General features: G+C 51.0%; 2 protein-coding genes across 5 annotated transcripts in view; one reads left to right on the forward strand and one right to left on the reverse strand.

Annotated features, from left to right (window-relative positions):
- Positions 1-12,905, forward strand: part of IGDCC3 (immunoglobulin superfamily DCC subclass member 3) — an 83,497-nt gene that overhangs the window by 67,599 nt on the left and 2,993 nt on the right. Inside the window, exons 8-11 of the mRNA XM_072345984.1 lie at positions 4,421-4,668; positions 5,030-5,194; positions 9,817-10,005; positions 10,260-10,364. Coding sequence (XP_072202085.1) covers positions 4,421-4,668; positions 5,030-5,194; positions 9,817-10,005; positions 10,260-10,364 — 707 coding nt within the window. The remainder of the gene's footprint in view (positions 1-4,420; positions 4,669-5,029; positions 5,195-9,816; positions 10,006-10,259; positions 10,365-12,905) is intronic.
- LOC140257011 (gonadotropin-releasing hormone II receptor-like) overlaps positions 5,272-12,905 on the reverse strand; it is a 46,672-nt gene continuing 39,038 nt past the window's right edge. For 2 of the 4 annotated variants that reach the window (XM_072345989.1, XM_072345985.1), the window contains exon 6: positions 7,584-8,401. The gene's annotated coding sequence lies outside the window, so the exon portion shown is untranslated. Of the gene's footprint in view, positions 7,550-7,583; positions 8,402-12,905 lie in introns of those variants that run through there. The other 2 variants (XM_072345987.1, XM_072345986.1) reach the window with 2 other exon arrangements.

Genomic DNA, 12,905 nt, shown 5'->3' on the forward strand with positions numbered 1-12,905 from the left:
AAGTAGGGGGTTATATTGCCATAATAGCAAGGAACAAAGGCTAACATCTTCAGAGAAGGCAGGCTCTAAATATTGATTTTCCAAGACGATTTTATTTACAAAATGATAATTAAGGGCCTTAATTTGTTCCACGGGAGGAAGGCTTCGTTAGAACACAGGCTCAGGTGGTGTTTGCTCTCCTTGTGACCTTTGCTTATGAACTGTCTCCTACTTAAATTCTTTGTCACCGGTTGCCCTTGTTTTAGTGCTTCGGGAATGACTCACTTGAAGGGCTGTACAAGCTCTGGGCTTATCAGAGAAAATACTCCTCTGTAGCTAGATTTGAGGAACAGCTTTGCTTTTCTTGACAGGTTGTGTTGCTTAATCCTATTGCAGATGTGGAGAATGGGCTCCAAGGAGATACCCACATGTGCTTGGGGCAGGACAGCCTTTTGGGTACCAAAGCCATGGCAACCACAGCCTGCTGCTGGCAAGGAGGCATTTGGCTGCGGAATCCATGTTGGCTGGGTGCAGAGGGGTACGAAGTGATTTGTGCATCCCTTCAAGCTCCTGAATTTATAGGGATTTGGATACCTTGCAGGAGGACAGGCGAGCCTGCGGGTTGTGCACACAATGAACTTGAAACCTTTGGTGATTATGAGTAGGGTACCATGTTGAAAATCATATTTCAGTTCCCAGAAGCATGACAAATAAGCACGTGGGGGACCGGGATGCGAACCAGCTGCTCATGATTTAAGAATAATTTATGGGTTTGACTTTGTTTGGAAGACACGTGGGGAGGCTGTGCAGGCTCCTCATGGCCTTTGTGGGGGGGTGGGTCTGCTCATGGGCACACACAGCACGGTGCTGCATGGGGCAGCCTCTTCCATTGGCACCAGTCCTGTGCCAGGGTCACACTGCAGCCCCAGGGAGGGTGGTGGTGGTGGGTGTCAGTCTGTCCTCATGTGGCTGCCGTTGTGTTGCTACTGCTCTGCTCAGGAAGTGCAGTTCAGGAGCTTCAGTGTTTCTTGGGACAAAATACACCTGTGGGGGGCTTTCTATTGAGCAGCAGCTCTCTGAGCTGTCTGTATTACTGCTACCAACGCAGGCATCCACCCTCCCTTCTAGGAGCTTCTTCTGAGATGTTCTGTGCTTTGTGTTTCTGTAGCTGTAGAAGCTTCTCTGCTCCCTGCCTGGGTCAGGATTCTGTTAAATCTGTAGTTTCAAACAGACCAAGTGGCAGCAGCTCTTTCCCTGCGTGTCCTCAGTGCTGTGTGACATTGCAAACCCAGGAGTCCTGAAGCCAGCAAGAAAGGATGAGCATTTCAGGATGAAGTGGTCTTGCTTTTGTGCCTCTTTACAGCATCCTCTTCTGCAGAAGAACCATCCTATAGCCACATCCCTGTCCTGCTGAAAGCTGTCCTCTCCCAGGGCTGCAAGAAAGAGCAGCATCTCTGTCTGACAGCTTTGCAGGGCTGAGCATTGGCTGACCCTTTTGTCCTGCAGGTGAGTGGGTGAGGTGGCTCCCACTGGCACCATGCATCCTATTTGGGACCAGCAGCATCCCTGCAGGAACTGCACTGGGGTGAGTCTGTAACAAGAGAGCTGGGTAGGATCCTAGCCAGTGTCTTCTAGACACCAAGCAGGCTGCAAAGAAAGGGATCATCCTCCTGTCCTGCATAGCACGACCCAGGAGATTCAGTTCCATCTAAGAAGGCTGCAGGCCATTTAATTCCTAGGGGCATTAGAATGTGTGCAGAAGGCTGGGGATGATCTATAGTGTCCTTCTGGGCCAACGAGTGTCACCCTTTGTGTTTTGCACCTTATTCTCAGCCTACACTAAAGGCAGCCTCCATACCAGGGGCTTTTCTGCAAAGCTGCATTAATTTCATCACACTCCCCGCTTTGTCCGTGCGCGCGCATGCTGATCTGCTTCCAGCTGGGCCCCTCTCCTCCTTTGTGCCACTGAATCGATGAAGAGCCTTCCTTCAGTTCTCAGACTTTTGCAGAGGAGCCTTTGGAAAGCTGATCTCTGGTCAACGGCCCGGACCCCTGACCCCGACGAGATCAGTCATCCTGATTGCCTGCAAGCCGCGAGACAGCTTGGGAATAGCAGCTCGGGGCCCTCCCACTCCCCTCCTCACTCCAGCTCAACAGAGTGTGAACCCGCAGCCTTTCCTCTCCCCACCTCCATCAACACCCGGCAGGGCTTTGTGCTGAGATGTGATGCAGCCCGCACGGCTCTGGTGAGCAGCACAAAGCCCTCTGGCATCTCGCCGTGCTGGCGGCGCTGCCGGCCTGCCGCTCACAGGAAAGTTTTCCAGCAGCAGATGTCCCCAAAGTGACAGATTTTTCCCAGTGTTGGGAAGGAAGAACAGGACACCTCACGTCTCAGATGGTTGATCCGAACCCCCTTGTGCGACAGCCGCGTCTTTTCCTTTTGTTGGAGCTTCCTTACAAAAACAACTCAAAAAGCATCTTCTGCATCCCAGGGGTGCAGTGTGGGGTAGGCAGAACATGTCGGTAGTTCAGATGCAGGGGGATGCACGGCAATGGGGGTGGCTCTGGGATTCCTATAACCCTCTGCCAGCTCCTCGTATTGCAGCTCGGCAGCCCCTGTAGGGCTCTGTCAGTGGGTTACAGGGACGTGCAGGGAGAGAAACTTGCTTTCACAGAGCTGGTGTTTAGATGCAGGGCATCCTGCTCGCTTGATTTCTGTTCCTCCCCCAGGTTTGTAGGTAGAGCTGCAAAGCCGGCAGCTTTACTGACCCTGTTGCTTGTGCATCCATCCAGGTGACGCGTGGTACAGCCAAACCCAGCCTTGTAAATCACAATGAAGATGGACTTTTCAAAGCCTGTGGCACGTTTGTAGCTATCTTCATGACCGCTTTGGGGGAATTTGCCTTTTCTCTTCCTTCTGGCTTGGCACCCTCTAGCACCCTGCAGAGGATGGCCGGGGCTCTGTCAATGCATCTCAAGCATCTTCCCCTCTTTCCTCCTCTCTCTGTCTTTTAAATGCAAAGCAGATAAGTAAGTACACTTGGAGGCAGCAGATAAATGCTCCTTCTTGTTCCTGGCTGGCTTTGTGCTTAACACTGCACTCGCTGTGCATGCCAGCCCTGGCTGCCTGCTCCCAGTGCCCAGATGCACGGCAGCCGTGCAGAAATAATCCCCACATTGACTGGGCAAGAGGAAACACCGCTGCTCCCCGCACACATCTGCTTTATGCAGAGCTGCAAGTGCAGCTCTTGCACTGCACAATCCTGCCTCCTGCCATCTGTCCTCGCAGGAGTCGGGCCGTTGAGTTGAGCCACACGCCGGGGCTCCCCTTCCATTTAATCAGATCGACTGAGCCTGTGGCGATGAGAGGGGCTTAGGGCTGGTTCTCTAAAATCACCGTATCAGCTGAAACCATCACATTTGATATTCCATTTACAATGTTTCCAAGGAAACAAAGGCACGGGGCATAAATAGATGGCTGTTAAACATTTGCTCACTCACCATGGTCCGGATAATTTGCAAGGCAGAAATACGAATGTTAAATCAACAGCGATAATAAATTGCAACACTGGCAGACCAATATTTTTCTGCATTTAGAAGCATTCATTCTGTCATCCAGGCAGGTTATCTATCGTTGCCAGCTCCCATGTACCATCTCTTATTTGCATAAAGGGCAGCTTTGATTACGACCCCTCAAAAACCACATAGTGCCCCTCACATCAGCAGAGGTGCTCGTGGTTTACTTGTGTGCGTTCAGCTCCAAAGTCCACCTGGAATTCACCCCAGGAGAACAAACTGGTCTCATCCTCCCTAGAAGCAGCAGGTGTGGATTTGGTTTGGTTTGACCCATTTCTTGCAGAAAAACAGCAAACAAAAAACTCATGCAAGCTTTGGCACAAGACAAAGAGGTGATGCTGAAACTCAGAGGCATTGAGGTCACTCAGACATTCTGCCATAGTTCAAATGAACTGGACCGGGGGTTCAAGCAGGAGCTTTGCCTCTGAAATAGATCAGTTCAGTTGCCCTCACGGTGACTGTGTTTTTGAGAATACAGAACTAGGAGCTGAGCACGTAACCCTGCTGAATAAGTCAGCTAATCCTCCTGTCACCCTAAGACTGCTTTAATGTGCTGTAATACAATTAGAGCATCACCAAGGGGCATTCTGGCTGCACTCAGTCAGGCTTGGCTTAGCCCCCGTGTGCAGTGCCTGAACAGCATCACTGCTGGTGGCTGTTTGTGATGCTGCTTGGCTGGGTTATATGTGGCCATCTGGAGTTACTTGGATTTGCCTTTAACTCCTAAGCATGGATTTGGGTGGGAGCATCCTTGGGAACTCACGTAATCCCCGTTGTGGTGATGGGTTGATGCTTGGACCCGACAATCTAAGGTCTTTTCCAACCTTTATGATTCTATGCTCAGCCCTCTCATGTCCCCACGCAGCACTCTCTCCATCTATGGGATCAACCAGGCAGATGAAGCCATCTACCAATGCATTGCTGAGAACAGCGCCGGCTCAACGCAGGCCAGCGCCCGCCTGACGGTCCTGTGGGCAGAAGGGCTGCCTGGACCCCCGCAGAGCGTGAGGGCCGAGACGGTGTCTGCCACCACCATCCAGGTGTCCTGGGAGGAGCCTCTGCAGAACACCAAGGAGATCATTGGCTACGTGTTACACATCCGGAAAGCTGCAGGTATGGTCTGCCCACTGCCCAGAGCTTCCTCAGCATCCACAAGAGTTAGCAGCGCGGTCCAGTAGATGCACCAGATCTGCACTGCAGTGCCACCATCAACTCCACCTCCTCCATGTTTCTGAAGGACAGGTCGGGCAGTAAGGGGTGCTATCAGTAGCAAAAGGGTGGGGAGAGTGAAGCTGAATGATTAAATCGCACCACCCTCTGGCAAAGCACACAGAAATGTAAGGAAAAAAGGCACCCAAAAGAAGGGTATAGGGACCTTCTTTATTAGGGACCAGACTTACTGCTCACAAAGTCTCTTTCACGCCTTTACCTCTTGCAAAGTCTAATGTGCCTCTGTTCTTTCTTTCCACTTCAGATCCCATGGAGATGGAGTATCAGGAGGCTGTTAGCAAGAGCACCTTCCAGCAGCTAGTGACTGATTTAGAGCCCTCGACCAGCTATAGCTTCTATATAAAGGCTTACACCTCCCGGGGTGCCAGCAAAGCCTCAGAAGTCACAGTGGTGAGCACGCTGGGAGAAGGTAAGGATCGCTTTGCGCTTGGGCCATCAGATGATGAAGCCTGCTGTGCGTAGCAGCAGCACCACTCACCCTGATACCCATTCCCCAGCGCCTTGGCACGCAGCCTGTGTTGTTGTTGCACCTGATTTCTGTTCTCCTCACACTCTGTGGTACTGTTTGAAGCTCTCTATTATTGTTGTTACATGGGGATCAACCGGTCGCCTTCAATGTTGCGTTCCACTCACGCTGTAGCAGAGTGTGAGTGCAGGTCAGACCTCTCATTCGTCTGGCAGCAGCTGTGGGCTTTTCCTAAACTGTTTGCTAAATGCACATTTCCTCTTGGAGAAGTTCTTCTGCAGCTCTGGTACCCACAGCTCTTACCTGATAGGTGCCATGCTTTTCTGAATGTAAACTTCGTTCTGCTCTGCCTTCAAGAAAGCACACTGAGCTGGGTTGTCCTGGTCCACGAGTCCCTCCCCTGGAGCAGCACTCTGATTCAGTGGGAAGTTAGGCAGATCTCCAGGTCTTTTCCCTGCCTTGACCCCTCAGATGTGGCCACCAGTTTCCTTCCCCAGTGAAAGTGGTGACTCTGAAGCAGAGCACTTGCATATGGACACCAGCCACAACCCACAGTCTCAGCGTGATCTGCAAACATCATCCATCAAATGCTGGCACTTGAGGAACGTTTTCTTATCGTCTCATGTGCTTCTCCAGCACCTCTGAATCCCGGCGTGTCTCACTGAGAGTCATTTCCTAGGAGTCTGCCATTCTCCTGAACACTCAGTATTCACAAATATGCAGCAGTGAGAGCATGAGGGTACAATGTAGGATTAAATGAAAGAGTGCGCTGACTTACTTACAGGTGGGGAATCCAGCCCTCCCTCCATCTTCAGCTGTTGCAGCCATTAACTACAGCATTTAAGCAGCACCACCGCTAGGTCCTTGCCTCGCAAGTTTACTTCATTGGTGCTCCACAGGGAATCAGTCACCCTTTGAGTTTGTTTTCCCTTCCAATTTAGAGACAGAGGAACTGACCAAGCTGCAACTTGAAATTCCTTGACCCGATGCTCTGAGTTCAGCTACTGCAACTAAAAGCCAGCCACGCTTCACAGAGTCTGGTGCTTCTGCTGAAGTTTGGGTCAAGCAAGACAGGGCGTTTTGTCATTATTACCTTCAATCACAGCAGGAATAGTTAAGTATCTGGTAATGGGATCATAAATTTCCAGGCTCTCTGAAATTGCAGAGCATCGTTGTCCTGCTCTACTCCCCTTTAAAAAGTCTTATTCTGTGTTAATGAACCTGCAGCAATTAGCTACGTGTTCAGGATGGACAAGCTGGCCTGGTTAAGATCACTCAACCTGGGGTTGCCTCCCAGGATGATAAAAGGAGATTTACAAGCCCAGTTCTGGCTTGATCCGTAAGCAGGCAGGGTGCAGGTGACAATGCTGGTGCCCTCTGAATTTGGGCTTTTGCTTTGCTTCACTATTGCTCGGAGAGCTGAGAGAGGGGCAGGGAGCCAGGATCCAGCAGCTCTGGCCGCCAAATTCAGGTTTGTATGCACAGCCAAGCCATGTCACACTGCGCCTTCCCAGGTTACACCAAAGAGCAGCAACCCTTTGTATCTGGGGAGCTGTGAAGCCATGCAGTCAAACAGCCTCGGAAAGGAGCAGAGTTGTCCTGTCCTGCTGGAAAGAAGCTGAGGGCTTCTTTTGGCTGTAGGGTGTAGCTCAACTATATAGGAGCTTGTTGGAGCTGCTGGCAAAGGTGTGGGCAGCTGGAGCTGCTCAGACCTACCTTGCACTGGCCGCGTTATGCTGGTGTGGTTCTCAGAGCAAGGCTGCTTTTCAGGATAGTAATATGCTGAGAGGGTGCACGTGGCTGAAGATCCCAATGCTTTCTGTAAGCACAGTGCCCCTTCCTTTGTGGCCAGTGATCATTTTGGATGAGAGCAAAGCAGCAAGGTGCTGCAGAGAAACACAGTGACGACCTTGTTCTCCTTGCTAGAAAGGTCTCCTCGCCTCCTTGCTATTCTCTGTCCCCCCAGCACTGGTGGCCCTTCTGTCTGGCACCCATCCTGCGCTGGTGCTGGGATCTGGGTAGGCAGGGAGCACTCCCCATAGATAACCCCTTGACTTCCTCAATTTGGCAACCCCAATGCTTTCCTGGGAGCTTTTGTGCCCAGCTCAGGGCTTTTTTATGCCAAGGTATTTAAAATCTCAGACTCTGTGCGCTTCATTAAGCAGCATGCAGTCCTGTTCTTGTCTTCTAATGCTTTTGAGGGTTTTCTCCAGGACTTTTTGACATTTCTCTAGGATGAAGACCGTTCCTTTAGTCACCTTCGGCTAAAGACGCCTTCAAGAAGAAAGTTGAAATGACCTGGGGAAAATTCCAAACAGCACAGAAGAGGAAAACGAATATCACAGCCCTTAGCATGAGGGAGATGCCTTACTTACATTAGAGTCATATTATGTTTTATATATACTTCTGTGAAGCACATATACGCTCGTGTGTGTACATATATTGCTGCACACACAGATATACTCCACCTGTATACACTTATTTGTGTAATGACATTATAATCAGCACGCGCATCCTACAAGTACATCCATATAATCAATATTTATATATATACTCAGAGTTTGAATAAATACTATATATTTCATACCTTGAAGGAGAGAGATTCTTGTGGTTTTTATTAAATGTAAGGCTCTGCTACCATAAAATAAAGCCAACTCTTCACAAATCAGGATGGGCCACGCTAGTGTTTCTTTCTCCACAATGCAGTTTCCCTTTCTGTGATGTTTTCACTGATGATTCAGGAAATGATGCTCTGAGGAAGGGTTCAGCTTCTCGGAGGGGAGATCTGAGTTCTTATTTTTGCCCTAATGGGAACTGGGAGTAATTGAACATGTATGTGTTATTCCATTGGCTCAGAGAAGGAGGGCATCTTTTGGGGATACTCACCAGGAGAAATCTCTTTGCCTTCCCCTAAAGGTCCTTGTTGGGATCACCTGGGCTCTCAGTGCCTGGGAAGAGGCCAGCTGTTGTGCTGTGTTCTTCTGACTTTCCTGTTAAATCGAAGCGGTGCCTTTTTTTAGCTCTTGTCAGTCTCAGGCTGACGTGGCCACATTTCATCTGCTTTTCAGCAGCGCTCGCTAAATGGCTGTGCTGAACTCTGTGCCAAAGGACGGTGTCAGGGCTGGGTTTCACTGCTTGTCATTTAGAGACCTGTGGGGAAAAGCAGATAAAAAGCAGCGTCAGTGCAATGCACGTCCACCAGCTCCCACGTTAGGGGTATTTTGAGCTTATAGTCACTCAGAACTGGAAAATAGCTCTGCCCCAAGGCCTTCTCTTGGCTAAAGGCTGCCAGACAAGCAGGGCTGTTGTTCTGCTCGGTGAGTTTTGTGCTGGGTTTCGCTGAGCTCCCTGCCCAAAAAAATCCATGCGGGAGCAGAGCCTGTGGGCAAGGCAGAGCCTGCAGCGCCTGCTGCCATCCATCCACCTTCTGAAAAAGGCTCAGGAGCTGATGGGAGCATCTGGCCTGGGGGAGCTGTGTGGAAATGAAGTGAAAAAATCATCAGTGAAAGGTCCTGCTGAGACACATCTCTGCACTGATGTGCTCAGTGTGCGAGAGAGGGAGGGAGATGGGAAGGAGGATGCTCGGGGGCACGTGGGGCTGTGAGCTGCTGCTCTGCACGGGGTTTTGTGCAGAACCAGCTTTGGAAAACTGATTTATTTGATGCAAAGAAATTGACTGTGGTTTGCAAACCTTGGCCTGTCAGCCCAAGCTGATGGAGCAGGATGGAATTGGGCAGCTTTTGGGGACCTGGGGACAAAGTGGCGATGACACTTTGCTGTTTGTAACCCCAAAAACCAGGACGGGATTTTGGGTTTGCTGAGCAGAGTGCCACTGATGGTAGCAGAAGGCTTCCAGGCGGGCTCTGAATCAGGGCTTGCTGGCAGTGGGCAGCAGCAGGGCCATCTTCCCCACTAAATCCCCCTGCTCCCTTAAATCCACTTAAGTGCCAGCCACAGCTGTGCGTGGAGCTCAGGCTGCTAAGGGAGGTCAGGCTCTCACCGAAGATGCCTCCATTTCCTCCTCATTCCCCCAGCACAGAACCACATGTCCCTCTGAAGGCCAGCAGGGAGAGCAGCCCAGCACACCCTGCAAGCCCTTGCAGGTACCGAGTGCGCTCAGCCAGGCAGCAGCATACAGACCTCACATTCTGCTTTAAGACGGATGTCTCCAGCTCCATCCTTTCTGGTTCCTTCCTCCCATGGGGATTAATCACTCTGAAAGGTCCTCACTGCCCTCGGGGCGAGGGCAGAAAAGTGGAAGCTGAGAATGTGTTTCCAAAGTGGCTGCATTCCTGCCCTGACCCGGGCTGAGCATCAGATTGCAGCTGCTTGTCAGAGTAGCCTCTGTGCTGGCTGAGCTGAGCATAGGGAGTCCCTGGAAGCTCACACAGCTCCCTGAAGAGAGTCCAGGCTGTTAAACCAGGCCCTGGTCTAATTTGATTTTCTCAGTCTCATCTAGCACATTCTTCGTCGCAGTGGCTGCAGGGAAATGCTGGTGGGGAGTTTCTCATTGTACAGACTACAGAGCTCACACGACCCACTGTCTCTCTCTCTCTCTCTTTCAGTCCCAGCCATGCCATCCCTCTTTATTAAAGTCATCAACAGCACGGCGGTGCAGGCTACGTGGGAGCCCTCCATCAAACTGGGCCAGCACGAAGGCTTCAAGCTCTACTACCGCAAAGTCCACCTCTCCCAGTACACAGGCCCGGTGCTGCTGGCCAGCAACGTCACAGCGTACAACATTACCCACCTGGGTGAGTGCACTGACTGCTCCAGCTGCACCACCTCCTGACCCCAGGATGGCTCAGATGCGTTGCTCAGCCATTAAGCTGGGGGTGCTGCAGCTCTGCCCCATGTTTATGGGCACTTTGCAGGTGGTGCAGTTTGTCTTGTGACATGTTTGCAGCATCCCGTGTGTTGGGCGACGTGTGTTTCCTAAATAACTGCTTTGCTGGGGAGATAACGCTGATGATTGAACCCGAAATACCCTTCTTGTTTCTCCAAACAGATGCGTCAATGGTGTATGAGGTCAAACTCCTTGCCTATAACCAGCATGGGGATGGAAACTCAACTGTTCGCTTTGTCTCCTTGAGGGAAACCGTGGAGAGGACAGGTAAGATGGGGCTGTTCTCAGTGGTAGTTAATGAAAACTGGTTTATAGAATCATAGAATATCCCAAGTTGGAAGGGACCCATTAAGGATCATTAAGTCCAATTCCTGTCTCAAAAGGACCACTCAAAAATCAGACCATTGGAGGCAATCACAGAATCACAGAATGACCCGGGTTGGAAGGGACCTCAAGGATCATGTAGTTCCAACCCCCCTGCCTAGCAGGGCCACCAAACATACGCCTTTACTAGATCAGGTTGCCCAGAGCCCTGTCCAACCTGGTCTTGAACACCTCCAAGGACGGGGCATCCACAACCTCCCTGGGCAGCCTGTTCCAGGACCTAACCACTCTCCTAGTAAAGAACTTCCCCCTAACATCCAACCTAAATCTTCCCTCTTTTAACTTAAAACCATTTCCCCTAGTCCTGCTATTATCAGCCCTTTCGAAGAGTTTGCTCCCCTCCTGGGAGTAAGTTCCCTTCAGGTATTGAAAGGCTGCAATGAGGTCACCCCACAACCTTCTCTTCTCCAGGCTGAACAAACCCAACTCCCTCAGCCTGTCCTCATAGGGGAGGTGCTCCAGCCCCCTGATCATCTTCGTGGCCCTCCTCTGGACCCTTTCCAAAATCTCCATATCTTTTTTGTACTGAGGGCTCCACACCTGGACACAGTACTCCAGATGGGGCCTCACAAGAGCAGAGTAGAGAGGGACAATCACCTCCCTATCCCTGCTGACCACCCCTCTCCTGATGGAGCCCAGGATCCCATTTGCCTTCCGGGCTGCCAGAGCACACTGCTGGCTCATGTTAAGTTTCTCATCTATTAGAACCCCTAGGTCTTTCTCTGCCGAGCTGCTCTCAAGGACAACTCCTCCCAGTCTGTACAAGTGCCTGGGGTTCTTCCGGCCCAAGTGCAAAACCTTGCACTTTGCTGTGTTGAACCTCATTAGGTTCACCTGAGCCGAGCTTTCCAGCCTGTCAAGGTCCCTCTGAATGGCATCCGTTCCCTCCACCGTATCGACTGTACCACTCAGCTTGGTGTCATCAGCAAACTTGCTGAGGGTGCACTCCATTCCCTCATCGATGGCATTAATAAAGATGTTAAAGAGCACCGGTCCCAAGACAGACCCTTGAGGGACACCGCTCGTTACCGGCCTCCACCTGGACATAGAGCCATTGACCACCACCCTCTGTCTGCGGCCTTTCAACCAATTGCTTATCCATCGAGTTGTCCACCCATCAAATCCACTTCCCTCCAATTTGGAGATGAGGATGTGATGGGGGACCATGTCAAAGGCCTTGCTCAGGTCCAGGTAAATGACATCGGTCGCCTTCCCTTCGTCCACCAACGCCGTCACTCCATCATAGAAGGCCACAAGATTAGTGCAACGTTTAACCTCTGGTCGGTCTGTCCAATACCTGAACCAGAAAGCTATCATCAATGGATTCCAAGAGCCTTCTGGAGCTCTTGCAGCTCGCCGTGTGGTTTTTCCAACAAATGTCCGGATGGTTGAAGTCCCCCACCAGGACAAGAGCCCGTGAGCCAGACGCCTCACGCATCTGGAGCAAGAAAGCCTCATCAGCAGCCTCCCCTTGATCAGGTGGCCTGTAGTATACCCCTAATACCAGCTGACCTTTATTAGTCCCATCTCTAATCCTAACCCACAGGCTCTCAACCTGTTCTTGACTGTTTTTCATGGGGAGCTCCTCACAGTTTATCCAATCTCTGACATAGAGAGCGACTCCCCCACCCTTCCTACCTCGCCTGTCTCTCCTAAAGAGTCTATAGCCATCGATGGCAGTATCCCAATTGTGGGAGTCATCCCACCATGTTTCTGTGATAGCAACAATGTCATAACTTTCAGAGTGCATCACAGTTTCCAGTTCCTCCTGCTTGTTACTCAGGCTCCGTGCATTAGTATAAAGGCACTTCAGCCGGGCTGTCCGTCTCACCACCTTCATAAGCGATCCAGGATCTGCTAGAACAGCAGCATCCCCAGCATCCCCCTGCCCTACTCCCTCCTTTTGCACTTTGCAATCATTGCCCACGGAGTTCGGTACAATCCCTCGAATGAACCATTCAACCCCAATAGCCCTTATTTTGCCCCCATCCCCCTTCATTCCTAGTTTAAAGACCTGTCAATGAGTCCCGCTAATTCTTCAGCTAATACCCCCTTACCCCTCAGGGACAGGCTGCGTGCATCAGCAGCCATCATGCCAGGTGCAGTGTAGATTGCCCCATGGTCAAAAAAGCCAAAATTCTTGTGTCTGCACCAGCTCTTAAGCCATCTATTTAAGAGTTGGGTTTTTTGGATCCTCCCTGTACCTTTTCCTGACACCACGGGCGTAGAAGAAAAGATCACCTGCACCCCGGCTCCTTCAAGTATTCGCCCCATTCCCCTGAAGTCTTTCTTGATGGACCTCAGGCTTTCCTTGCCAACTTCCTCACTGCCAGCCTGAATTATTAAAAGTGGATAGTAATCTGAAGGCTGAATCAACCTAGAAATTGTCTTTGAAATGTCCCTGACCCGTGCCCCAGGAAGGCA

This window comes from Excalfactoria chinensis, chromosome 10 (assembly GCF_039878825.1).
Source record: "Excalfactoria chinensis isolate bCotChi1 chromosome 10, bCotChi1.hap2, whole genome shotgun sequence".
Lineage (NCBI taxonomy): Eukaryota > Metazoa > Chordata > Aves > Galliformes > Phasianidae > Excalfactoria > Excalfactoria chinensis.